The sequence below is a fragment of the Syzygium oleosum genome, unplaced genomic scaffold, assembly GCF_021117445.2.
Source record: "Syzygium oleosum isolate NSW1041296 unplaced genomic scaffold, Sole_v2.1 Sole_v2.02, whole genome shotgun sequence".
Lineage (NCBI taxonomy): Eukaryota > Viridiplantae > Streptophyta > Magnoliopsida > Myrtales > Myrtaceae > Syzygium > Syzygium oleosum.
The window spans coordinates 10,438,256-10,465,920 of NW_026607486.1; the positions used below are offsets into that span (position 1 = coordinate 10,438,256).

Genomic DNA, 27,665 nt, shown 5'->3' on the forward strand with positions numbered 1-27,665 from the left:
ATGGCGGCCCCGGATCCAAACGCTCGGCCAACCGAAGGCAAAAGATATCCTGAGGATGAAGTCGAAGAGGCACAAGTTTTATTATATTTCGAATTAATCTCTCACACTACATTGCATAAAGATCGCCAAGTTTCTTCGAATTAAAGGGTCTTTAATCGCATCGCGTGTTCTTTTTCTGTAGGCCCACAATTTGATAGAGAAGTGCATTCAGCTGTACATGGACCGTGACGAAACAGCCCGTGCGTTAGAAATTCATTTCGGGATCGTCCGCCAGCTCACACGTCTCAGTGAGAGATCATCTTTTTTGGTCTGATCAGTGATTAATGCTAAGAACTAGTCCGGTTGAGTATTCTGAATGATTCGGTCCTGTTTACCCACCGTTTCTTGGATGGGTTATATCTTGATGCGAAGCTTCTGAACTTGTCCTTCGAATTCCAGTTTGGGACAAATTGGAAGAATGTAATCAGGAGTTTTTCCAAAGTTACTACACAAGGCTAGCCTTGAAACAACAGATCGTCAGGTTCAATGAATTGCTCGAGCAACAGCATCAAGCCATGAATTCTCCTCTGGTGCCTGGTAATGCTCTCATAAGACTGCACTTCATCAATGCATAACTTCACGGTTCAAATGCATAGCTTCTATCCTTCATAGCATATGGTATCATGTATACTCTGGTCAACTCCCGAACAAGAGTAAAAGCCCATCGAACTCGGTTCTTACACTATATCATAAAAGCGAAAGCTAGTTGCACTCTCAAGATGACTGTAAAAACTTGGGTATTGTCGAGTGCTCATCTAAGCGTGCCCATCTGTTCATGATTGTTTGCTTCTTGAAGACGTTTTGTGTAGACCTTGAAGTTCAACCTATGAATTTCGCCTCCCATTAGATGGCTCTTTGTTGCACTTTGAACACTTTGTTTAGTGAGGTATTAATTGTTCTTGCCCTCCTTTCATGGTGCAGCGGAGCAACAAATGTCAATGGAACCGGCAGAGACAGCTCCACGGGCTAATTCTCCAGTGAGCAAGACGAGCAATGAGAATGAGTAAGAAACTCAATTCTTGCGTTGTTTCCTTATCTCGTCTCTTCGGGAAAATTTATTTGGTACATCTTCTACAATTTCTTTTACCTTTTTCTCCACTGTGTCGAACACACTGATGATTAGCTTAACTATTTATCTCAATCTGAATCCTACTTACCTACTTTATAGGATTCTTCAATCAAATTACCTGCGTGTGCCCATTATTTAACTATGCAAATTCTGTTATCCGCACTGGTTTAAATTCATGCATCGTTGGGGACTGCAAGTCGCTTTGTCAGCTTATGGCACGAGGTGTGGCACAATTTCAGTTGCCTAGTCAAGTCTTGCTTCACAGGACATGAATATTCTTTTGATACGAATTGTATGTTGATGATCCTAAATGCTATCACGGATAAAACCCATTGGCAGAAACAACATGATAGTCACGGTGCGCATTCTTGTCAAACATTTTGCTTTTCAAGTTGTGATGCTGACTCGTGCTTATGCTTGTGGTTGAAAAATGATGATGAGCAGAGCTGAATCTAACAAGCTACCTGCAAATCCTGTCGGCATTGTCGGATCAGAAGATGTGGTGGGTTCCGACCCAAATCTCATGCCCAGCGGTAGTCTTGCTTGGTCTTCATTGGAAAATGCTGCATTAGACACTGCACATATGTCAATTTCGCAAGTCCCGAACCTTATCGCAGGTGACCACCACACTGCAAACTTCAGGGGACCTGTTCAATCATCATCCTCAGGGTTTGTGCCACTTGGACTCAAACCCTGAAGGTATTCATGATATTTAATGTTGAGCAAGATATTGCGTGTCGTCGCTCTTAGTTTGGAGCTTGGATTGGTGAATCTTTCCAGCAAAGGTTTGGCTGGGCATATTACTAGTCAGCATACTTGCATAGACATGGTGGTTTTGTTCGTTTGACACCAGGGCATTCAACTAATGGTGCATCAGATCTGATAAAAGCTAGCAATATGACACTAATCTATGTTTCAATTAGTACATCTCCTAGTACATACAGACACAATTTGCCATTTACAGAATTGAGACATCAAGTCAGCTTTCGGCAGCGACTTCATTCCATTTTGTTTTCTCCTAACAGAGATTCTTTTGGAGTCAATGAAAGCATTCAGTTTTTGACTTTGTTGTTTGTACTAGGAAGGTCATCTATGCTTTATCTGTTCCTACGCACTTTAAAAACCATTTGAAGCAATTGAAAATAGCATTCAAATTTGGAAATTGTTTTTGTAATTGGTGAGACGACCCAAGTTTCAAGAGCAGCGTGTGCTTTTGCTGCTTTTCAAGAAGTTGTGATAAACGAGTTTTTTTGGCAGCTTCCAAACAGAAGGACCTTGCTAATTCGGCATCAGGTCAGGGCTCTCTGTCTACGGATCTCTGAGTGAAGTGGTAGCATGCGTCCCTTATCAAGATCAGTGACTGGTGGAATGTTTGCTTAGTAGGGAAACTCATGCAGAGGGGACAATAGTGAGGACTACGATGCTTGTTTGGAAGAATGTAAGACACCATCTTTTTGTCTCATCATTGGGTGAACAAACAAGTTCTCACTACATTTAGGGATTGAGCTTTTGTATTTGTACATCATATTTTATGCTCTGATATGATGTTCAAATTTGGGACCTGTTAAGTAGAGAGGATGACTGAATTTCTAAAGATGATCACTTCTATCTTGTCCTTAATTAAGATCAAAGTGAGAGGTGTGCAAATTTGATTTTGTCTATGTCCGTCGATGTGGTAGCTAAACTAATTTATGTTGTTTAGGCTGTTGTGCTGACGATCAAATTAAATAGTAAACCGAAACTAATATAGTAATGTATTAATGAATATAGTTTCATGGGAACAGTGTGTTTGGACTCGCCGAGATCAAGATATCCGTAAAATAAATGAACTTTAATTAAGGGTAAAACCAGTAGCCAATATCTGGTATCCTGAAAAGTGCATGTTCCAGGAGAATCCCGAAGGCAAAAGCGCGGCTGTTTTAGATTCCATGACTCATATTGTTGAAATTTTGCGAGATTCAATTGAGGTGTTTAACTTGGTATTTTGATGGGAGGAGTACCAAATCCATATACATTTCAGGACATGATATTTACACAATGTTGGGCTTGCAAGGAGCATAATAGAATCCCGATTCAAGGTAGTGTCACGCCCCGTACCCCACGAAGCATGAGCATCCCGCTTATAGGTCGAAATAGTAGCGCGACGCTTCCAGGTTACGTCACCGACCCGAAAACCAAAATCAGAGAAAGCACGCCACATGCAGAAACGACGTATATGTAATAAATATACATATGCACCCAGACAATTTAAAAGCAACCACGAGTGGCAAGAGAAAAATAAATTACGATTGATTAAACCCCCATATACATTATCCGTCTACAAACAAAAAGGTACAACAAAAGGCCACGAACAAAAAGGGATCGGTGACCTAGGGGTGTCAAACTAACTACCGGAGGGGTACGGTCAAAAAGTGTCGACCCTCACTCCTATGCTGATATCTAACCTACGGTACCCAGTCAGGATCAGAACCCGACGACTCCGAAGAACTCTCGAGTCGCTCTTGATCCTCCTCAGAACTCATGGCCTCCAACTCCATCTCTGGCTCAGGGTCTTGTTCTTCGTACTCGTCTACGTCCATAGGCTCAGGGGCTTCTGCGTCCACCTGCTCTGGAGCTGGATCGACTATCTCCGGCTCAAAAGCTAATCCACCAAGCTCCTCGTGCTCTTCCTCTTCTTCCACAATCTCGTACTCAACCTCAGAATCAGGATTGCCCTCCATATCGACATCTACTATATCACCGTCTGGACATTGAATATCTAGCAGACCCTCTCCCACAAACGGAACGTCGGCGGACCTGATGGGACCGAACTCTACTCCAAAACGATCCCGGAAACACCAGGCTAGATACTCGTGAGTCTCAAAGTGAGCTAAGCCTACGTCTACCCATACTAAAGCATAGTGTCTATAGTACTTCTCCCCGTTCCCCACGGGGTGCACGGTCAGCGTACGCTCTATATGGTGGGGAATCCCAAAGCGTAACGGTGCGTTGTCGAAGTTCATGGCGGGAGATCTGAAAAGTCGGTTTTACCACAACCGTGAGAAAACTCAGCAAGTAAAAACCACTAATCCTAAACTAGGCTAATGTGCACCTCCAGAGGGTAAATAAAACACATATATAGATAAATAAACCAGTACAACAATCAATAAGCTCACCCGGGCCCACAGCCCAATTCACTACTTTGTCCTGCAGGTTAGACTTTTAATATAAATATAAAACATATGTGAGTAAATCGACCCGAAGGCCCGACCCGAAGGCCACAATTTCTCCCGACCCGAAGGCCCGACCCGAAGGCCACAATCTCTCTCGACCCGAAGGCCCGACCCGAAGGCCACAATCTCTCTCGACCCGAAGGCCCGACCCGAAGGCCACAATCTCTCTCGACCCGAAGGCCCGACCCGAAGGCCACAATCTCTCTCGACCCGAAGGCCCGACCCGAAGGCCACAATCTCTCTCGACCCGAAGGCCCGACCCGAAGGCCACAATCTCAATCACTTCAAACATGTACACCAATGCGTCCAATATTGATAAATCAACGTCACGAGAGATGAATACAAGCCAAGGCACTCAAGGTTAATCGCCCACACTAATGTACCAAGCATACTCATTCTCGACTTAGACGCATTCAACTCATCCTCAAAACAATCAATTTACTTCCGTTCTCACCCAATCCACCCGACATTGATTCGCACCTTTATTACCATTCAATGTAATGCACCTAAGGCCCGCCTTGGGTAATTCAAACTTAGTCCTCATTCTCATTGGTACGGGGTCACAAGATAGGATTTATATAAGTCCTAAGTAACCTCTAAAAATGCATAATTCCTTGCCATTAACCAATGACTCAACTAAGTATTCAACTTGGATAAATTGCACAAATTCGGTATTCAATGAACAGTACCAGGGGAGGACACATTTTGCCCACTAAACCACAATTAAACACCCTCATTAGGCTCCAATCTCAAGCTCCAATCACCCAACAACCAAATCCACTTAAATAAGGTTCAAACAAGCCTAAATAATCCCCAAAATGTCCACTTCCAAGTCATTAGCACTTGAACTCAATTAGTGAAACACTTAGACAAAATTTCACAAATTCGGTGCCCCATGAACAGTACCAGGAAAATCAACACTTTGGCACTAAACCACCTTTAAACCAACTCATTAGGGCCTAATCACTTACCCTAATCATTCAACCACTAAATATACATAATTAAGCCTCAAATAAGTTTAATTGATCCCTACAATGACCAATCCAAGATCATTATCAATTGAACCCAAATAATTTCACACTTAGACAAATTGCACAAATTCGGTATTCAATGAACAAGTGTCGAACGTAACTCCAATTAGGCCATAATCCACCTCTAACTTACTTCATTAGGCACTAATTAGGCCCCCTAATCACCCCACACCACATTAGGCATATCTAGACCATGATTAGGCTTAATTAACCCCCTAATTACCCTCTAAAATGCACAAATAAACTAATTAAGGGTTTAGGGGTTTATACTCGCCTAGAATCGACTCGAGGCGACGGGAGCGGGCGGTCGATTACCGACACGCGGTGAGAATCGACGGCGGCGCTCCGGTGGCAAGCCGGCGGTCACGGCGGCGCCGGTGTGATTCACGGCCACACTCCCAACCGGAACGGGGAGGCTGCTGGGCGTACGGGCCGAGGATGGTGGAGAGAGAGACGGTGAGGTGAGGTGGTCGACGAGGCGGCACACGGCGGTGGACGGCGGCGCGGTGCCGGCGAGGTGAAGACCGGCGGTGTTTCTCTCCCTCCCTCGCCTGGAACAGCTGCTGTGGGGCGGACAATGCAGAGGGTGGGGCTGGTCGACGGGGGTTGGGGCAGTGCCAGGGGGTGCTGTGCGGCGGCCAGAGGACAGCAGCCCCGGCGGCGCGGCTGTTCCGGCGTGAACAGTGGCCGGCGGAGCAGAACGACCGAGGAGTGGCGTGAAGAAGACGATCGTGAGGCCGCTCGGGAGAGAGAGAGAGAACGTGAGCTGAGAGGTCTGAGGAGAGAGAAGAAACAAGTCAAAAGTGGTCAAACTTGGGTGAGTGGAATCCAAGTGTCAACAATCCAAGGATTTGGACAATTTGCCCTTGAATCCAATGGCTTAGGTTCACTTCTCTCCAATAATTCAAGGGTGAGAAGGTCAAATGCCCCTAACCAAGGCTGACCAGGTCTGGTTTGGTCCACTTAACCTTAGTTAGTCCCCAAATTTTATCCAAATTTCGGAATAAGTTAAAATGGCCTAGGGGCATTTTCGTAATTTTCCGATCCCGGACCGAAATTTCAATTTTTGTCCATACCGGTCCTATATGTTCATGGGAGACTTAATACGGTGTCGGATTCGCGAAATTCACTTTCTACGCCTTCGAAAATCGCCTGCGAAGTCCCGGGAATAAAATAATATTATTTTTCCAATTTTTGCCGAAATTCCCGTTTTTGTCCAAAACCACTCTAAATGTACGTGGCCACTCCAAAATGACCTTGGCCGCGAAAAATAACCTCAAACGGCCTCCGAATCCCGCCCCCGTGCCCACGGGGGCAAAACCGTAATTTTCCCAATTTTTGTCGAAATTCCTATTTTCAGCCGATCTTGTCCCAAACTTACTTGGCCACTATAAAATGACGTCCGTCCTATAAAATAGTCATAATTACCCTTGAAATTTTGATATCGGAGTTCGGCTTAATATCGCGATCAAAATAACTCGTTTTGAAATCTTAGGATCTCTCACTAACGGGTGGCCATTTAGGTGTTACGCGTATCGACCTAAGACTGTCCGAGTCTCGATAGTCTCAAATCTCGAGAGAAGGTGAGAGATTATCACTAGTACCGGGGGTCGCGATCGTTCGGATATAATTTGGGATTTGTTTGTCAGGCGTACTTTCGGTCGTGCGGAATCACCCGCGATCCAATCGTACGTTACTAACTATATCAAATCTATTATCTTCCTAAGATCGGCCCATATTGGCTCAAGATATTCCCTCGACGTTTCTCGAAATCAGTGTCCAATCGCGATCGTCTTTCTCGGTCCACGTACCTGTTCCTATTTTAGCCTTTCCCATTTGGTTAGTATCCCGTGATTGATCAAGTCCGGGCGAGACTCACTAAAATCACACGAGAATTAATATACGCTTTACTGGTTCCGATAGCGGGTCAAAATTCAGGATGTTACATTTCTCTCTTGTCTCACTGAAAACTTGAAAAGCAGTTTCAAAGTTTTCACACCTTGAATACATAGTGATCAAAGCATTGGAAATGCACTGATTTGTGTGGAGTCCTGATTTTACCATCCTTGCATCGATTTACTCTTTCTACCGATAGCGCCAATACAAGCAGCTCCACTCAAAAGGTTGGCAAATGTAAAAGCACTCGTTCCAATTCCTCTCTCCCCAATCTCATGTAGAAGTTCAAAGGCGTCATTAGATTCATCTAGCTTTTTTCTGAAAACCCGTTTGGTTCCAATTATTGGATGGTTCTTTAATTTAGGCACAAGTTTCCATACTTCATTTACTCTGAACCAGTATATTTCTTCTTGTATTGCTTATATCCAGCATTCGTCAGAGAGTGCTTCTTCAACCTCTTTAGGTTCTATCTCGGATACAAGCGCCAAAGTGCTCATAATTTCCTTGAATGAGGATCGGGTTTTAATGCCATCATCCAACTTTGCAAGAACAAGTTCCTTTGAATGGCTGGATTTGTGTTTCTTTTTTTTGTTAAATCTACTGTTACGATCTTCATTTGCATTAGAAGATTCAGGTTGGTTGACTTCATCGCTTGCTAGGACTTCTTATGTATGATCAGATTCATAAGCATATTCAGCTTGTTGAGTATATCAAGTTATTGAATATCACCAGTCTCTTGAGTAGTACATGTAAGTACTTCAATATCATCAGCTGCTTGATCATATCCAGGTCCAATAGGATGAGTATGAACACTTTCTTCAAATTTCAGGTTCATCAATTTTTTGACAGTGCGAGTATTTTTGTTGAAAACTTGTAGAATATCCAAGGAAAATTCCTTTGTCTAATTTCTCATCAAACTTGTCAGGACAATCATTAGCACTCTTAAGCACAAAATATTTACAAACAAATACTCGAAAATATGAAATATTTGGCTTCCTAACATTGTAAAGCTCATAGAGGGTTTTCTCAAGAATTAGTTTAAGACAAACTCAATTAATTATATAGCAAGTAGTTGAAACGACTTTTGCCCAAAAATGTGAAGGAACTTTGCTTTAAATCAAAAGTGTTCTTGCCATTTCTTGTAAGGAACAATTTTTTCTTATTACAATACCATCTTGTTCTAGTGCACAAGGAGAAGAAAAATTGTATTGAAATCCATTTTCATCACAGAAATCTAAAAAATTGGGAGTTGCCACTAATTTATTTACGGTGGGTCAATTAGAAACCCAAGTATCAAGATATTTACTTTACTCTTATGAACCAAAGATTATGAGTACGGAAACTTGATTACGCTAGATTACTTTAACACCCTTTCAGTACATTTTCTTTTCATGAAATATTTGAGCAAACAGCTTGAATCGATTTTATTACTTCTTAACGTGTGAAGTGATCTCGAAGCAATGTAAGCATTTGTCATGTTAGTTAGAAAATCATATCATCAATCCTAATATGATTTTTAATTAACACGCAATTCTACTCAATGTATTTTCTTGGCTTTATCTTGATTATATGAAAACTAACCTATATGTAATTACGTACAAAAAATGACGTGCAATTCCTAATTAAATGCCCTAACATGCAATACTTCCCGTACAACGTTAGGTCACTTTCCTTTTGTTTTTCTGCGAAAATCCCTCCTTTTAACAACACGGCACCATCTTCAAACCAAAGATTCCCTAGTTTTCTTCAAAGTGAGGCCAAACGAGCATCACTACCCCCCTCCCCTTCCATAGAACTGCTTTTAATAAAATGCAGCAAGCCGACTCAAGTTACCAAAACTAGCAATGGGCCGCAGCAACAGCTACTAAAAATTGCTCAGTAACATTGGTGTAATGTGTTGCAGCAGGGCTTTCGGACGTGGTTCTCAGTTCCTAGGAAAATGCATGCTCATCCTTCTCCCTGTTCTGATGCAGCTCAACGGTAAGCATTGGGAGACCTGTCTGAGCTATGCAGAACAGACCAAAGCAGGTGGAAAGGTTGATAATATGGAGATGGATTGAAGGGGGCTCAAATGTCAATGGGCGAAGGGAAAGTGTATGAGGGAGAATTTTGTAGTGGCAATGTGAGGTGAGAGCAGCCAGCTGTGAAGCCCACAGCTTCCCTGTTCCATCAAGAAAGTTTAGAAGCAGGTCAGCCCCTTGAAATGGACGGTGTGGTTAGGGAAAAGAAGGCAGCTGGGAGGTAGACTGAACAGCCCCGAGTGAAGGACTGCAAGGGTTTACGGCATGAGAGGCTGCTAAGTGGGGATCGGGATGGGTGGGAATTGGAGCTGGTGAAGTTTAGGGTTTAGGGCAACTGGGGATTTTGGAGAAAACTATCACCATGGGGATAGGGAGAAGCTCTCAAAGAGAGAAAGAGAGAGAGTGAAGGGTGTCCCTATCATTGATCTTGGCAGTTCCATATATACATATTCGGAATCCATGTTCGTCGTTGTTTTATGGGCGTCATTTTTTTAGGTTCTTCGTCCAGTTACATATATACATGTTCAGAATGCTGTCCAGTGCCTTCCTTTGGTGTTTCGCTTTAAAAGTGAGCCTAGTTACTATTCGTACGTGTTTTGATACTAACAGAATGGTTGTACTTTTTTACTCTATCACAGAGAAATAGATGAAGCTTTGAGACCTGGGGTGTATGCTTTAATTGATGCTTGCTCAGCTGATGATCTTCAATATCTTCATACAGTATTTGGAGGTATGCTTTTATAAGCTAACCTGGCCGTAAACTATTTTCAATGGATAACATAACATTTTCTTTTTCAAGTTTCATATGTTGCAATTTCCTTCTATATGCAGAGGGTCCTTGCAGAAACACTTCGGCATCTCTGCAGCATGACTATAAAGTGTACTTTCAGTACGAAGGAAAAGTTTGATGTGAGCGTACTCCCTTTGAATTGGTCCGTCGGATTAAATCATCTTTTTCGGTTTTTCTAAAATGAAGACATTTTGGTGCGTATTGTTGCTGCTGCCTTTCGAAGGGGACATAAATTCTGCAAAATATGACCCTGTTATGAGGACTATGAAGAAGTGCTGTGAAGACAGGAATGATTATAGTTATTTGCTTCACTTTGTTGCAACCCGTTAATCACACGACTGGAGTATCATCGATTAATCATATGCTTGAAGTGAAATGTTGTTGTGTATCATCCTTACCAAAAAAAAAATGTTGTTGTGTATCACCAAGATATGGAAGAGCTATTGAATGGGAAAGATGACCTTTTCTCATACATACTTGAAGTTACTAGAAAACTTCGATAAGGGAAGACAATTTTGACACCTAGACATAAACAAGTTTTATCAGGAAATTGGATTACAAGCAACTAGGTGATTCATGTACATTCGATTCTTATAGAGTTTTAGGCTTATTAGGGGTGAGCATGGTTCTAAGGTAGAACTTGGAACCTGAGAACCGGGCTGATGAGAACCTGTCGGTTCCAAGTTCCCAAAATTGGAGAACCTGTTTTGATGGATAGGTTACAGGTTCTAGATATGTGGAATCTGAAACCTAGAACTTGGAACCTAAAATAAGTTTTTTTGTTTTTTTTGTGTATGTCTTCGCGCGATCCTGCGGTATTCCATGGCATCCAATAACGAGTGTATAATCTGGAATCACTAGTCTGAGCTTTCATTTTATAACCGAAACTTTTATTTTGTTAATGTTTCGTATTCTCCTTGTGTCTAAATATAAGTTGTTGTCAGTGGATTGTAACAACAAGTGGTAGTTATTAAAAATGATAAGTCACTGCAATCATTCAATTAATAATACAGGTGAAACATGGATAGACCCTGGAACTTGTGATAACGTAGGTTCCAGGTTTCAAGTATGTAAAGTAGGTTCTAGGTTTCAAAAAATGAAAAACATGTTCCAATGGGTAGGTTTCAGATTTCAGGTGAAACCTGTATAGAACCTAGAACCGCTCACCCCTAAGGCTTATATTGGAGTTAAATTAGTTAATGGCAATACCATGCGATTTTGAGTATTCTCCAACCTAGTGTAAATGGCCTCACTACGATTGTAACATTTGTAATTTGTTTATGTAATTTTTTCCATTTTTGCCTGTCTGTGTTATATTTTCAAAATAGAAAGTTGTAAAATCGCCCAGAAGCAATGATAACAGAGTACGATTCACTTTGCCTATTCATGCTTTTCATGTTCTTTTCTAGTCGAGATGAAGTCTGATCTCGCTTGGATTAACCCTCCATACTCTTATCTTATATATTTCTCAACATGCAAGTAAGGGGGATCCTCTTATCATATAACAATTCGCTGGCATCGGAGTGTAACGTGCGACCTCATTTTGACTAAAATCGTAAGATGCAAGGAAGCAAAAACGGGAGGCACTAGTTATATGCTGTCTTGCATCATATTTTCTCCATACCGACTGTTTATATATTGCAGCGACTTATCAGATGGTTCGGTAGTCGCGACTCATCTTTACCTATGGCTGATTCATACTTCGAGCCTCTCGGTTAATTTATCTTGTGTGGAGACTAAATCAGGTACCAAAAGGCTTTCTAGTGTCACAGCCCAACATGCTTGTTTATGATCCTATAAAGTCAGAGAGAGAGAGAGAGAGAGAGAGAGAGAGAGAGAGAGAGAGAGAGAGAGAGAGAGAGAGCATGTATTTATGCTTGATATGCCCTGTTACTTGACCTTTTTAATTGTCTACCCTGTGTATTCTCATCGCGAACCAGAAAGATTCTAAATGGTTCACTATCCCTACCACAAATGCAGAGCTCGAGGACCTTTGCCATACCCAGTTCTCCTTTGCTTGGCCTTGGTCTTTCTCTTCATCGCCTTATCGAAATTGTTATCGTGGGACTCGCCCTCTAAATCTCCTAAGAAGATCAAGATCAATTGGGCACTCTTGGCTGTTCCGATAGCCATCTTAGCCTTGGTCCACTGGATTTCTTGCATGGAGAAACGCCAGCACCGTGTTGCCATTGCTGGAAGACCCACCAATGCTATTGCCGTTAATCACCGTTGGCGGTGACGGCGGCGTCTCTCATGGTCAATGCTCGTCCCCACTCCCGAAAGCATGGTGACAGCGGCGTATCTATTGGTCACTGCTCGTCCCCACTCCTGGAAGCGTCTGTGTCCCGGTACTTCCTCATGTGCATAATTTTTATCTGTCAACAAGCCAAGAGCTCAAGAGAGCGGCTATGAGGTTCTTGTTCTGTCGTGATCACAAACAGCAAAAAGAAACGATCACGACCAATATTGATCTGTTGATTTGCTAAGGTAACTTGTGTATATGCTCTTTCAACTGAATTCTGAATGACAGTCCGATTGGAGTGGATTTCTGTCATGGTGTATATTCCGCCTTAAGACATTTCATTTTCCATAGTGCCGAGAAACTTATACGGAAAGATGAGTTGAATAATTATTCCGTTTTCATTTAGGTTCCGTTTGTTTCGTTAAAAATGAATAATTTAGAAAATATTTTCCTAATAATAATCGCTTCTATTGCTTAAAAATAATTAATCAATAAAAAATATTTTGATTATCAACAACAATTTATGTCTAAATATTTTCGTGAACGATGAAAACACTTTTTGTTCATTCGTTTTGCAAGCAATACAAGTAATCATTTTTAGGAAAATGTTTTCCAAATCATTATTTTTTTGCGAAACAAACGAAACCTAGATAAACAATATTATTTTCCAAGTCAAGCGTTATAAATCTCGAGGGTAATCCGGGGAACTGAATTATCTTTATCTCAAATTTCATGAGAACTACCAAGCCATGGTGATTTTCTTCCCCTTTTTTCATGTTCTGCAGATTGTTTTTCCCTAAGTTTGCCACATGTTGATATTTTTCCTTCAACTAAGGTGAAAACTGAATGATAATGGCTACTAAGTTAAGTTCCATCATGACGTAAGGTAAAGCTTTATTGGGTAGGCCAATTTGAGTAACCCTGAATATATCTGTCACAACATGCAATAATATCTGTCAGTATCAAACCCTAATTGAAGGAATCATACTGGATTGGGATCATTCTAATCAAAGGGGCCTTTCCTTCGTTAACACTTCCCATTTTTCTCATGAAAATGAGCATTTTCCATTGCTGTTTGGTTTCCTAGTGGATGCGAAGTATTCACTCAGAGCCACTGCTGTAGTTCCAAACTCTGGAATACCATATTGTTTCGTTACGTCTTCACTCAATAGAGACGACTAATCGACCCTTGACCCTTCAAAATCGTTTAACAACAGTGTTTAATCAAGTCCCAAAGCTACTGAACCAATTCGAGTTTTTATCTATCATGATTAATGTCTAGATGTGGGAAAGCCACAAATGATGATGTCAATCGAGGTGAAAATTATAGTAGCATATGCTTATGTCTAATCGTAGTTCATTTTGAAATGCTAATAATTAACATGTAATCAGGAACAAATGGTTTTCGTTTAAAAGTACGAAACAGGTGAAAGCAATTTTCTGCGGATTTGTTCATGAACAAAAATCGATTCATGTGCCACGATATATATAACCTGGTGTTTGTTACGGTCTTGAGGTATAAATTATCATAAGTTCAATTGGTAAAAATCTTGTGGGAGTAGAACCAAATACTCTAAAAGTCTAAGTATCAAAGGACGGTATCTGTATATTTCAATAATAATAGCAAGCCATGAAATTTCGCTACGGAGGAATTAATCATAAGACATTTGACATTGACTGCTATATCTGCACCAAGAAAGAAAGAAAGAAAGAAATTGACTGATAATGGATGCTAGCTATTTCAATTGACAAGCTGTTTTAGACAACTTCTATATTGTGCCATTCAAAGAAGTATATAAATTCCTTTTCCACTAATGGTCCCATTGGATTTTCTAATGTATTCATGCTAAGGCAATTTTGATAATGTCATCAATGGGTCTCATCTGGAATATTTCGGACATGCATATGCCTATTTTAAGTATAATTTCGGTAGAATTGAACTTTCTCCATTCCACGTCCATCAGTGTAAGCCAGCCTAGCCAAGCCAAAGGGATACCACATATTGACGGATTGATCGGATTTCCGCTGATTGCGGCCTTAGAAATATTACTAGTTCTGAGACGCGGCTTGTTCTTCGGTTGAACGATTCTTATCAGAAATCCCCCTTGCGTCGTGGCCATAACAATTCTTACTAGCTCTAGGCCGCAGCATGTTCTTCCATCAAACGGTTTCTATTGAAGTTTCTACTCCGAGAATTACCTAATGCAGGAAGGTGGAAGCGACCAAAGGGTCTTAATCGTTTATGTGGTCTGAAGGGTCTTGATAATTATGTTCACTTGAATGCATGAACTTTCGAGTTCGATCCTTTAACCGGGAAAAAGAACACGTGCTACCGTACGTCCATTAAACACATAGCCCTTGAGAAATCTTAAATTTAACCTAAGTAAGAATGCTTCATGGTCGAAGTGTTGACTAATCTTGTATGGTTTTGGTGATTGGAAACATATTAACGTTAAGCAATGTCTGCTGGTGAAAAGAATGAAAGTGCAAGGAACCTAAGGATAGTCTAGTTTTAGTACGCGAATATTTTTAATGGACATGAGCATACTCTAGCCAAAATTCACGACTTTTTCGCAAGAGGCAAGGAGCAACTATCCTCAGCCTCCTCCGTAATTGTCATGCATGCTTGGGCCAAGAATTGCTGAAGAATGTGGAAAAAGTTTTCAGAGCAAAACACGACTTGGACTGGCCACGCACAAGCCGGTCAGTTTGGCTGATCAAATACGGAAGGATGACTAAGATTAAATTTCATGGTTAGGACAGAGAGAGACTAAGATAAGAAGTGACAGTATCGGCAGCTAGTCATCCTATGATTCCTTGTCAGTAATTAATATAATATTGATATACCCACATTATACTGCACGAACCAATAGATGAACCAGAACTTTCAAATAATAGAACGTCTAATGTGCATGGAATATGATTTTGTTGACCCTTGTTTTATATGGGCGGGGTTAGGTGCCTTTTTTGCGTGACTTTGGCTTTTGCTGTGCAAGTTTTTGCAACATGCTGAAGAAAGTGAAACCACCATAATGATGTAATGCGATGGCTTATAAAAGCAAAGTGCGCTATTTTAAGTTGAGGATGTGAACAGATACCTAACACTAACCAATGCAGACAATCCACCAAGTGCTCACTAAAAGTGAAGTGGTTATCGCTGAAAACCTTGCTAATCATCTTCAACACCCCTTTTCCAAGATTAAATGTATATCCCCCACCAAATGTGCACATTGTTTACAAGAAATAGTACCTAATTGATGGCTCACATCATCGTAAAGCTCTCCTTTTGGCAAAGAGTGTATTATCTTATTCATGGGTCTTATTTGAAAGTCTAGCCTAAAAACTTAAATTGATAGGTAAAGGAAAACTACACAAATATTGGGTACATTGAAGCACCGTAGACAAGACATGTGGAATATTCTAACATCCCCACTCCCGAGCAACCAGATTTAGGACGGCACATGGAATTGATGAACGAGAAGCCTTACATGTGAAATAAATCAAAGGTGAACCTGGATCTAATACTATGTAGGATTGTACAATCCAAAAGGCTTAATCTAATAGGTGGAGGGAGATACATGGATAGTACGTGTATTGATACCCCATGTATAAATGATGTGGGATACTTTAACAAACCTAGTGGTCCGTTTTCAAATAAATTAAGATATTCGCTTTAAAAAATGGTAATTCCTATTTTTCATGTTTGTCACGGCCTACCTTTTTCCATCCGAAGGGGGGACAAGACAAGTTTAGGGGTATTTCCCAAAAGGAGAGCTGACAACCCTCGTTCAGGCACGGGCTCTCCCAAGCCCTTACCTCGCACGACGTTGGATTTGTTTTAAATTCACAATTAATTCCTAAGGATTATACATGAGACATGAGTCGCCACTAGTTTATTGGAGTCGGCTAGAAACCAAATGAGACACGGGATATTTGTCTCATTTCCTACGCAACTAAAGATCTAGGGTTGGGGACTTGATTACGCTAACGTTTCTATTAGCACCTTTTTCAGTACCACTAACTTGGAAGGTTGTTAATCTCAAGCAATCTTGATTACCAATTATGAGCCTAAACGTATCAAAGTCACTATGATCATGTGATGTTCTTACGAGGCTTATTATGATTCTAAAGTTAATCATAATCATTATAGAAAGGGAAATTAACAAACAATTTATTGAAATGCGATGCGGTAAAGAAACACTCAAGTATTTAAAGCTTAAAAGTAAATGCGTAAAAGAAAACCCGAAACAATTTTAGCAAACAATATACATGGCCATGTTATTAGTCCCAGGATAGGACCCCCATGAACTAAATTCAAATCAAGTTCAGTTTCCGTAACATCCTGAATTTCGACCCATTTCCGGGATCCGACGAAGTGGATATTATTTCTCATCTGATTTTAGTACGTCTCGCCCGGAGCTGGCCCCTCGCGGGATACTGACCAATGGGAAAGGCTAACTAGAAAAACGGTACATGGACCGGGGACCCGATCGCGAATCAAGTGCAGATTCCGAGAAACGGCAGGGAAGTATTTTGGGCCAGTGTGGGCCGATCCTAGGAAGGTAACGGATTTGGTTTGGCCAACGACGTACGATCGGATCGCGGGTGATTCCGCTCGACCGAGAGTACGAGTGGCGAACAAATCCCGAACTTGAACCGAACGATCGTGACCCTGGAATAACCAATAATTCCTTGCGTTCTCCCGGTAATCGAGACCGTCACGACTCGAGTGACCCTAGGTCGATACACGTAACCCCTAAACAGCCACCCATCAATGAGAGGCTCTAAAATTCTGTATTGAGCAATTTTGATCGCCAAATTGGACCCGAACTTCGATGTCGAAATTCTATGGGTGTTTGCGACTATTTTGCGAGGTCGACGTCATTTTTGAGTGGCCACACACATTTGGGGTCGGTACGGTCGAAAAATGAAATTTCGACCCGGGACTGGAAAATTACCGTTTTGCCCCTGGACCCTGTACTGGGTATTCCGAATTTTGGATAATTTTGGGCAATAATTGAGGATTAAAATAAGTGAATAAGGAATTGGAACTATTGAATTACCCATTTGCCCCTCAATTATTGGATTGGGCTAATTATGGACCGTTAGATCAAGGGCAAAATGGTCCGAGGGCTAGGATCGCGACACGTGGCACACCTTTTTGACCCATAAGACTCCTTTGACCACTCTCTCTCCTCCCATTTTCCTCCCCCATCAGCCGTGCACTCCCTCTCCCACGCCACTTCTCCTTCATTTTCCTTTCCTTCTTCTCTTTCATTTTCTTCTTTGTTTGGCCGTGAGAGGCCCTCGCCGGAGGAGCTCCGCCGCGCCGCCGTACCGTCGCCGCCGCACCACCTTGCCACCACCAGCAGTCTCATCTCTCTTTCTTCCCTTTCCTCAGCCGTGTGAGCAGCCCCCACCGTGGATCGCCGTCTGCAAGCCGCCGCCGTTTGCGCCGCCGTGGAGGCCGTCCGTCGCCGCCGCTTGCACCGCCGTGGAATCGGCTCAGCCCACCCATTTTCCCCACTTGTTCAGCCTTTTAAGGAGCTTAGGAATCCAAGTGAATGGAAACCCTAACCCTTAATTAGGCTTGTGTGCACTTTGGACAAGTTTAGGGGTTATTATGGTATTTTAGGGGTTAATTAGTGTGGGCTGATTTGGGGCTGAAGTTGTGGTGACTTTAATGGCCTAAGGTGATGATTTAAGGATGGTTTAAAGGCTGTGGATAATTGGATTAGTGGTTTGTTGAGCTTAGTTTGCTTGGTGATGCATATTTGTTGATTTCCGGTACGGTTACTGTTGCGTTGCCAGATTTTGTTATTTTTGGTGTGACCTGTGTGGCCAGAATTTGAAGAAGTGTTCTTCATAAAAGTTGTTCCCAACATCTTTAAGTATAACATATTTTAATTTGGGAATTTTTGGAAATCATTTGATGCCATTCGGAAGTCTATCTTTGGACCGAAATAAAACTGCCCGATTACTGTTCACTCGACCTTCGGGTCTGTTCGAATTTTTATAAATTTTTCCAGGCCTATTTTCGAAATACTTCCTTCACAAAAATTGTTGGGGACATTTGTGGATATAACATATAAATATTTCAAGGTTTTTCAAAATGATTTGGGTACCGAATGAGTTGTATTTTGATGGCCTGAGGGGCTGTCCGAGCGAACCGGATTTCGTCTGACTTTGAGTGTCGAAACGAGGTGTTTACGGTTAGAACTGGGTTTCATGTTCTCATGGAAAATGTTCATCGAGATGTTTTGTACAACATATCCAAATTTCAGAATTTTTGGAATTGATTTACTATTTATTTCAAATGGATTTCGGCTACTATGTAACTGCCCAGTTTGGACCCGATTTTGTTCATTCTCAGTTTTTATCTCTCTCGGACTGATTGGTGGCTGTCCACATTGAGGCGTGACCGGATTTAAAATCGACAATGTGAGTATAACCTTCTAAACCCAGTCTAGGACAGTGTACATTTTTAGACGGACCCAGTTTAGTTTATTAGTGGTACGATTTGAGGAGAATTGATATTAATAGTTCGAGGTTGAGGTGAGATCGCGATTAATTTGATGGATTATTGTGGCGATCTAGTGGCGAATTGGAAGTCGATAATAGGGTGAATAGTAGCCATCCCCAATAATGGATATTCGGATTGGTGTCATTAAATTGGAGATTTATTGGCTGAATTGCCGGGTATGTCCGGGTTAACTGGCTTATTGATTGTCGTGCTCAATTGTTTAATGTCATGCCGCCTGATTGCGTGTTCGAGCAATGCGGTGTGTGATTGGCCAATTATTGATGTGAATGTTATTGCCCAAGTGCGTGAATTATGTTTTGGGCCACATGGTACTAGTTAGCCAAGTGCGCATGTTATGCAAATAAGTATGGGCAATTGATTGGCTGTTTGAGCACGTTGATTTGGCATGTTTGTTGAAATGCCGTGTTGAAATTAAATGCTCATGTTGCATCGTACGACATTGCATGGCCACGCATTATGTATGCCGAGAATGGGGCATGAGATGAGATTGTGCGAGAATGCGTGCCTGACATAAGCATGTGATCACCTAATTGCCCGATGCGTTTTACGCTGGGTTCAGATAAAAATTGGCAGTGTGCCCCATGATCACTTAAGGCTTTCGGGTCGTGGCCTTCGAGTCGTGCCGTCCTCATGCACTTTGAAGCGGGATGATGCCCGGTTTGTCCGGAAGACGGCGTTGGTCCGTAAGGAGATCGGTGTTGCGCCTCATGCACTTTGAAGTAGGCTAGAGATACTGGGCCGGATGCGCTTTGGCGCGGGCCGCGGAGTGTTGTGAGCTTTCGGGCCGTGGCCTTCGGGTCGGAAAATTGTGGGCCTTCGGGTCGTGGCCTTCGGGTCGGTTTATAAACTGCAAAATGAGTCGTGTGCCAGAGTGCATGATTTGAGAAAATTCATAAGCATGGCAAATGTGTGCCAGAGTATGTGGCTAATGTGCGTGCTGGTGATTCGTGTGTGAGACAGGCACTTTGAAGCATGAGCATGCGTGTGGCGTACGTGTGGCCAAGTGTGTACACGCATGTGTTGTGATTATCATGTTGTTATTGCCTAACCTGCAGGGTCAGCAAGGTAAGCGACCCGAGCTCAAGGACCTAGGTCATTTGATTGACATTATTGTTGATTGTTGTGTTGATTTGCTTGTCGGGAGGTGCATGTTAGCCTAGTTTCGGTTTAGGGGGCCTACTCACTGAGATTCGCCTCATAGTTGTTTAAACCCCGTTTTTCAGACCCCTGTTAGAGGATACCTGGTGTACCCGATCAGTATGAGGATTCAGAGCCCATAGAGCAGGATTCCGAACAAGATGGCAAGGTCGAACAGATGGATTCGGAGGATGAAATAATCGAAGCTGAGTCCGAGTCATCAGAATCTGATCCGGATTGATGTTCCTAGGATCAGTCTTAGTCGTAGAGTGGTAGGGCCAGTAACCTTTTGACCTTAGTGGCTGTTGATCTGTTTTTGGTAGGCTGTTTGTATATGATGTGTAAAAATGAATATTGTAAGTGTTTTAATGGCAGTTAATAGTGTTGTTGGATTATCCGTTGAGTGATGTCTCTATTACCCTTGGTCATGTATTGTTTTGTACGGGTGTTTTAATTATTGCTTCCGCATGTGCCTTATGCTATGTTTTGGGAGATGGGTCGGCGACGCGTCCTGGGACGTCGCATCAAAATTGACCAGTATGTGGGATGATCGCGCTTCGAGGGGTTCGGGGCGTGACAGTTTCTTATCATCTCTTAATACTAAACTTATACCAAAGGTAACTCACTAAAATATCTAAGTTATATAAAGAAACTAAACCAAGTCTAAAGCTAAAGTCACACAAATAGGTCAAGCTTCCTATTTCTAACCATTTTCTGATTTTTTATATAATTTTTTATTCTGAAAACAGGGACCCGAGCCAGTAAGGGTGTCAAAACCGAACCATATACCCGAATCGAAATACAAATCGACCCGAACCGGCCCAAAATTTTAAGTTATTTTCAGTTCGGGTCTCATTATGTTCAAGTATACAGTTATAAAATGGGTATTGTGATGTGTTTCAGTTCGGTCCGGATCATAACACGAACAAAACCGAAACATGTTACTTCACCAAAAGCATACTTCGTCTTCGCCACTCGGCAAGTTGAATCCAAGAGAGAGGTCTGGAGTTCAATGAGTTGCCCAACGTCATCAGACTTTGTCTTCACTTCACCTCTTTTCACGTCATTTCACGTGACTCTCTCTTTCATCTTCTCTTCTGAGAAAATATTGGCTGAGTGGAATACTCCACGTAGGCTGTGCATAACACCATTGAGTGCATGACACATGGCCAGCGGGCTCACAAGTCAGATTTATTCAAAAATCTAACTCTTTCCCTTCTCTCTCCCAATCTCCATTAGCCTCCATTAACCCTCGCTGCTATTGCATTTTCACTTTTGACCTGGTCTCTCTCTCCCTCACTCCTCCTGCTCAAAATTTCTCCCATTACCGACCTCCCGATAGCTCTTTCTTCCTCCGTGACTTCGCCTCCTTTGGTCATGAACCCGCCGCGCCTCCGCCAGTTGCCTCCGCCATCCCCTTCCGAGAAAACCCATCTGCTCACTCTCTATCTTTCCTCCACAAAGCACGGCTCTTTTTGTGAACCGCATCTCCACCTCTGCCGGTTGCCTTTGCTGTCGCCTCCCGGAGCCCATCGGTGGCTCAGATCCTGACCACGCGGCCGTCTCTGCCTACGCCGTTGCCTTCGAAGACCCCATTGGCGATTCGTCCTCTGCCCCTCTCTCTCTGTCTCGAGAAACGATTCCGCTCAGCTCTCTGTGACAAACCGCGACTCTGCCGTCGCCTCCCGAAGCCCCGTTGGCGATCTTGGGCTCTGACTCGCCCTCTACGTTGCCTCCCGAAGCCCCATTCTCAGATTAGAGTTTTGTAGGACTTGAACTTATTCCAATCGTTTTTGCCCTAACGTGAAACCGAGCTCGTGCCTTACCTTTTTGGCAGTTTCATAATTCATGCTTTTAGGGTTTGAACATTGGCATAAGTCCTCTGCAATATTAAGTCTATCTAGCACATTCTTTGCCTCCTACTAGATTGACAGCAAGCTATCTCCCCCCCCCCCCCCCCCCCAAAAAAAAAACGAAAACTGGTGTATCCCACCTAAATTGTGATCTTTATGGGCCTAGACATTATTTGGTTTTGGTTTATTTTCTGTTTATCCATCACTTTTGTGACCAATTATGAGCTGCAATATAATTTGAGAATGGGAGAGATGTCTTTTGCAAGTAAATGAACAGGGGAAAGCATTTGGTGCTTTTTTGGTACGATCCTCTTTGAAGTGGAGGGACAAAATGAAATAAAAATTATTTAATGCGGCAATAAAGCTAGGAATGCTTCAAGGACAGGGTGTTAGGCAATTAAGTACCAACATGTACGCAAAAATGACTGTGGCGGAGATGAGACTACTCTATTGCATTACAAACAGACTAGAAGAGATATTAGATTAGACATGAAACTGTCTAAGGAAAAGTAGGTGTGGCTCCAATGAGGGAAAGACATAAGTCCATGACACCCCATTGAGATGATTTTTCCTGTTTGGTAGTAAGTAAGAGATTAAACCCCAATAACGTTAATTTGGATTTTCCGTTCGTTATTGATGACGATGTGGAGTTTAGTAATTACATTGGGTCCCTAAAGAAATTCCATGCTTGTACATTCTGCTCATTGTGTTTGATTGTGCTCTAAAAATGTTTGCGTGAGTGATTGTGTTCTAAAAATGTTTGTTTTGGGACAATTTTATGATCTTCTTTGAAGTGGAGGGACAAATTGATTTGCACCCTAAAGAAACAAGTTAGGATCAACTCATAAAAAGATCACGCTATTATTTTAACTCTCCACTCTTCCTTTTATGTATAAATTAGATCTATCAATTTGGAAGTGACCTATAGTGCTTGTTGAGGCTGGGCATGAGCCAAAACAAATGCAAAAGATAAATCATGATACTTCCCTCAACTTTCTCCTCATCTTCTCCTTGTAGTATTAGAGCTCAACATTGTTTTTTGACATGCACTTTCCTCAATGGTTCTCAGCTTACAAAAGGACCGTCAAGAAAGATCTTCATCTTTGGACCTTTTGGTAAGTGATATGTAATTGTTAACTATCTAGTTCAAATATAACATTGTGCCTGATGGGTAATTGACAATGAATTCTTTCGTTATTTTAGAGTCATCCTTTCATCAAAAAGTTTGAAGACAAGGATATTGATCTCGGGATTCTCGTAGGTAGCTTGGAACCTCCGTAAGTTTTCAAAGATAAGAAGCTATGGGTGTTTGTGGACTACTTACTACTAGCGGTCATTGAGTTTGAGCAGAAGTGAAAGAAAGTTGTGAATGGTGATGTCTTGCAGGTGCATGATGTCTTCATCCAGTGTGAATGAAGATAATTGGAGCAGATTGACCTTTCAAAATAGAATGTGCAAGTGTGGTAGGCGTGCTGCCGTGAGAATTTCAGATCTATCAAAAACAAACATAAGCTCTACTATACTTGTGAGGATAAGAAGTGTAACTTCTTTTCTCAGTGTTTTCCTACAAGCGATGTGGCTTATTGTTTCACGAAGGCTCCGCCTGCAATATTTGAAGATGACATGAGAAGCATTAAGTAATTACTTGAGCATTTGAAAGATGAACACAAGAAGACTGATCAGAAGCTGCAGGGATTGAGTCATAATGTGCACCATTTAAGTGTCTTGCAAGTTAGGTGTATTTTTTTTTGTTTGTCTATTATGTATATTATGTGTTGTTTTATTAGGACTACTTGTCCAGAAAAACTAGATGGTTGGAACTTGTAATTTTGCTAGCTTGAATCAAACATTATGTTGCGTTGGCTCTAATGAACACAATCGCATTATCTAAGTTCATATTTACCTTTTTCCATCTTAACTCCAGTACAATTGAATGGGCATTATCTAGAGTTACCTTAGAGTTCTCATGATTGAATCGAGTTTCAATATCTTGCCCTTTGAATTTTCAACCAAAATCGATGCCTATATCTTCCTCTTTTCTAACGGAATCAATAACAAACATTAATGCCTGACTTTAGCATGTCAAAGATTGGAGCAGAGAACTTTCAACATTTAGTTATACTACTTCTCTTCCTCTTTTTGCCTTTGGTGGAGGATTCACAATTGTCCTTCAGACACATATTAATCTGCATTTGGAGGTGGAAAAGAGAACAAGAGATAGAGAAGCTATTGATCACTTCCTCTTAAAGTCCAAAAGCATAGCTTTCGCATAATCATTTACTTCAAATGATGGCCAATTTTGTATTGCTTTCACTCTCTCAACTTATCAAACATCTTTGAACTCAAGCTATGGCACTAAAAATAATTGTAATAAATACAACTTTAAGTCTTCCAATCCTTTTCCAGAGAGATAAGACATTGAGTTACAAAGATGGAAACAAACCAATAAATACACTCATATAGCTTAACCATGAGATGACCGGGATATCTACTATAGAAGAAGAGGAACCGAAATGCATGAATTCCAGACTCAGGAAGTTCACACATTATGGACCCAAATACTAAATTGCGAGATGACGCCATACGAACTCGTTCCTTCATATCATTCTTGAAACTTCACACGATGCTCCATACCAGTTGGCGGCTTTCTAGCATGATGTTTATGAGTTCATGCATTCTGGACCCAAATACTAAATTGTGAGACGACGCCATACGAACTTGTTCCTTCAGATCATTCTTGAAACTTCACACTAATACTTCATACTAGTTGGCAACTTCATATCATTCTTGATTTGCACATCACTGAACAAATATTACTGATGAATGAGCCTCCGATCACTAAATGGTAAGTCAAAATACCAATGATTTCATTGTAAGTAGTAGCCCAAAACAAATGGTAAGTCGAAATACCTTCAATCATGAATGAGCCTCCAATCACTAAAGCTGCATATTGGATATTTTCCGAAGGCTAAAGAAGACAATGAACTTATATATCAGGAACAACTTTGCCCATTTTATGAACTGGCTAAAACTTGAGAAGAACGGTAAAGGATAAGACAAAAAAAGAAGATTACATGTGCAATCCACAAGCTTTGAATTCCATTAACAATTGTACCACCATATCCAAGACGAAAAAAATGCCAACGACATATATCAGAGCCCAAACAAATCTTTCTTTGGAATACCCATAACCGCAGAAAATGAGAGAACATAGTGAATACTCAGAAGAAGAATGAATCTCTGCATATGGGTGAAGCTCTCAGCAAATTTGATAAGATCATAACTTACATAGAACTAAATCTTTACTACTCTAACAATCCTTTTCTAATGTCTATCGAAACTATGCCCCCAGTTAATCACTACATCATGTCAAATGAATATTGAACTTGGTTCCTGCTGGATTTATAGCCCAACTAAGAAAATTGGAAATATAAAAACATTTCTTCCAAGTAACAGCCAAGGAAATACAAAGGAAGATCTTTTCATATAAAAGGCACATATGCAAATCCCAAGTCACAGCGAACTCATACTACAATAGTTACCATATCAGAGAAGGACGCAAAAAATATTTTATTCGGTGAAGGGACTTATTACAAGGGTTCCCCCCGACTATTTATGTTGTGACTGTGCGTTGTCTATGCTTTCAAAGGGGCCTTCAAATTCATACATCTCAGGATGCTGAAAAGAGTTCGATGACCCCTATATAAGAGAATAACAAATATATTTACATTTTACTAAGCAATATGCCTAGATCAATATGTTTCAAGTAATCCCACATCAACAATAGCCAAGTTGTACCTTACACAAAATGGTTCCATGAGATTGATTATGATACTCCAACATCTATCCAAAAGAAACAATTAACAATAAATATTACAATAGTAATAAAAAGTTGAAATAACTCTAGAATCTAAAATGATTTCATAATAAGCACCTGATTAGTGAATGGGGAAAATCCACCCCTTGGCGGCATGATGTATGGTGATTGCATCTACATAAAATAAATTACCTCATTAGCATAAAGAGGCACAGTAACTTGAATAACATACAAACAAACTGATTGATCACCAAACTATTAAATACCCGACTAGGGAATGGGCAAAATCCACTCATAATCCTCGACAACATGATGTATGGTGGCTGTTGCATCCATATAAAAAAATGACCAATTAGTAAAACATAAATACAAATTAAGGACAAAGTGCAATATACCTGATTATGAAAATTTAGATTTACAGTAGGACCACCAATATTGCTAGGATAAAAGGCACTTCAAAACTAATTTGAATTACTTGAATAATATGGGAAATGAGTTTCATTATGTGTCGCTTGGACAACCAACTCTATATTACAAAGTAATAAATATAAGTGAAAAATTTAACTAATTATATTAACTAGAATAATATGTCACTCACCTCGACTTTCTATTTGCGTTGGGGGAGTTCCTTTCTTAGATTTTTTCTTCTTTTTCTCACTTGAGCTTTTAAACCTTCCATAACTTATTCCCTTTCGTTTCCTTCGAATGCCGTCCGCTACCGAAATATCACACAAAGAAGCCTCATTATCCTCATCATCACTAGCATCATCAGTCACAACTATACTTGATTTGTATGATGAAATTTCAGCCTTTGCTTTTAACCATGTGCTTCCTCAATATTCTCATAGTATGTACACCTTCGGCTCCCAAACTCAACAATTCAAAGGATTCATACACTAACGTGGAAAATCGAATAACTTTAGATGGACCCGGTGACATTTGGTGAGATTCATCATTCACAATCCCTTTTTTGGCATCCTTAGTCCATCTTTTCAAAATATAGGAAGATGGAATGACCGTAACCATCGATATGTTCACATTCAACACGCGCAAGGCATAGCGACACAACCACCCTTTTGATTCAAATAATTTGCATTCACAAGAAACTGAAAAGTCTATAGGGTCAAATCTAACAACATATTCACCTTGAATCCCCATCCCCATATACTTGAGAGTATATAAAGAAACCGATCCATCAAATTTAGTACTTGACATATGTTCAGAGAGACTTTGCAAAAATTCTTCACTAAACCTTTGAAAAATGGTACGAGTGTATACCGAAGCAGCATGCATCAGGATCCCATTATTTAAAACCTGCAATTTGGCTGTCCTACGAGAACTGTAATCATCTTGACTTTCAACTTCTCTCATATGCTTCAGTTGTTCTTCATAATGGTGGACAAATTCCACAAGAGACAATGTCTTCATCGACTTATGTTGGAAGACATTATTGGTGCTCTCAGTCCTTTGACTTGACCTTATACCACATGTAAAAGAGTCATGACCAAAAGCTGAACTCCATTTATGTCTAAAGTCATATAATCTCTAAAGCCAATTGTTATTCTCAATACCCCACACCTCTTGCATTTCCCTCCATGTAGCTTCAAATTCATCCTCTGATTTGCATTTATACATAAGCGCTAAGAAATATTTATTCTTAAAACCCAGCTTATGGTAAAGATGTGCAATGTTTTGATGGGCATTTTTCTCGATGTGCCAAGTGCATAGACGGTGCCGTGTATTCAGAAACACCATTCTAATGGCTTTTGCCATGACTTGGTCTTGATAAGTGAATATGGTTTTCGAAGCCTTATTTCCCATAGACTTCAAAAACACCTCAAATAACCAAATAAATGATTCTGCAGTCTCGTCCAGCAAAAATGCACAACCAAACAGAGTATTCTTCCAATGGTGATTAACCCCAACAAAAGGTGCACATATCATGTTATATTTGTTGGTACGGTATATGGTATCAAACACTAGCACGTCACCAAAACAGTCATAATCAAATTTG

General features: G+C 41.0%; 2 protein-coding genes and 1 pseudogene across 2 annotated transcripts; 2 read left to right on the top strand and 1 right to left on the bottom strand.

Annotated features, from left to right (window-relative positions):
* LOC130137132 (uncharacterized) lies at positions 1-1,805 on the top strand. Its single transcript, XM_056307896.1, has 5 exons — positions 1-75; positions 182-287; positions 439-576; positions 961-1,042; positions 1,553-1,805. The coding sequence occupies exons 1-5, from the start codon at positions 1-3 to the stop codon at positions 1,803-1,805; spliced, it is 654 nt and encodes a 217-aa protein (XP_056163871.1).
* Positions 1,806-22,787: 20,982 nt separating this feature from the next.
* On the top strand, positions 22,788-23,696 carry LOC130135311 (uncharacterized). Its single transcript, XM_056304116.1, has 3 exons — positions 22,788-22,949; positions 23,038-23,111; positions 23,221-23,696. Exons 1-3 carry the CDS (start codon positions 22,893-22,895, stop codon positions 23,459-23,461), a joined length of 372 nt encoding a protein of 123 aa, XP_056160091.1. The 5' UTR covers positions 22,788-22,892; the 3' UTR covers positions 23,462-23,696.
* Positions 23,697-25,443: 1,747 nt separating this feature from the next.
* LOC115690054 (protein FAR-RED IMPAIRED RESPONSE 1-like) lies at positions 25,444-27,661 on the bottom strand (annotated as a pseudogene).
* Positions 27,662-27,665: the final 4 nt, after the last annotated feature.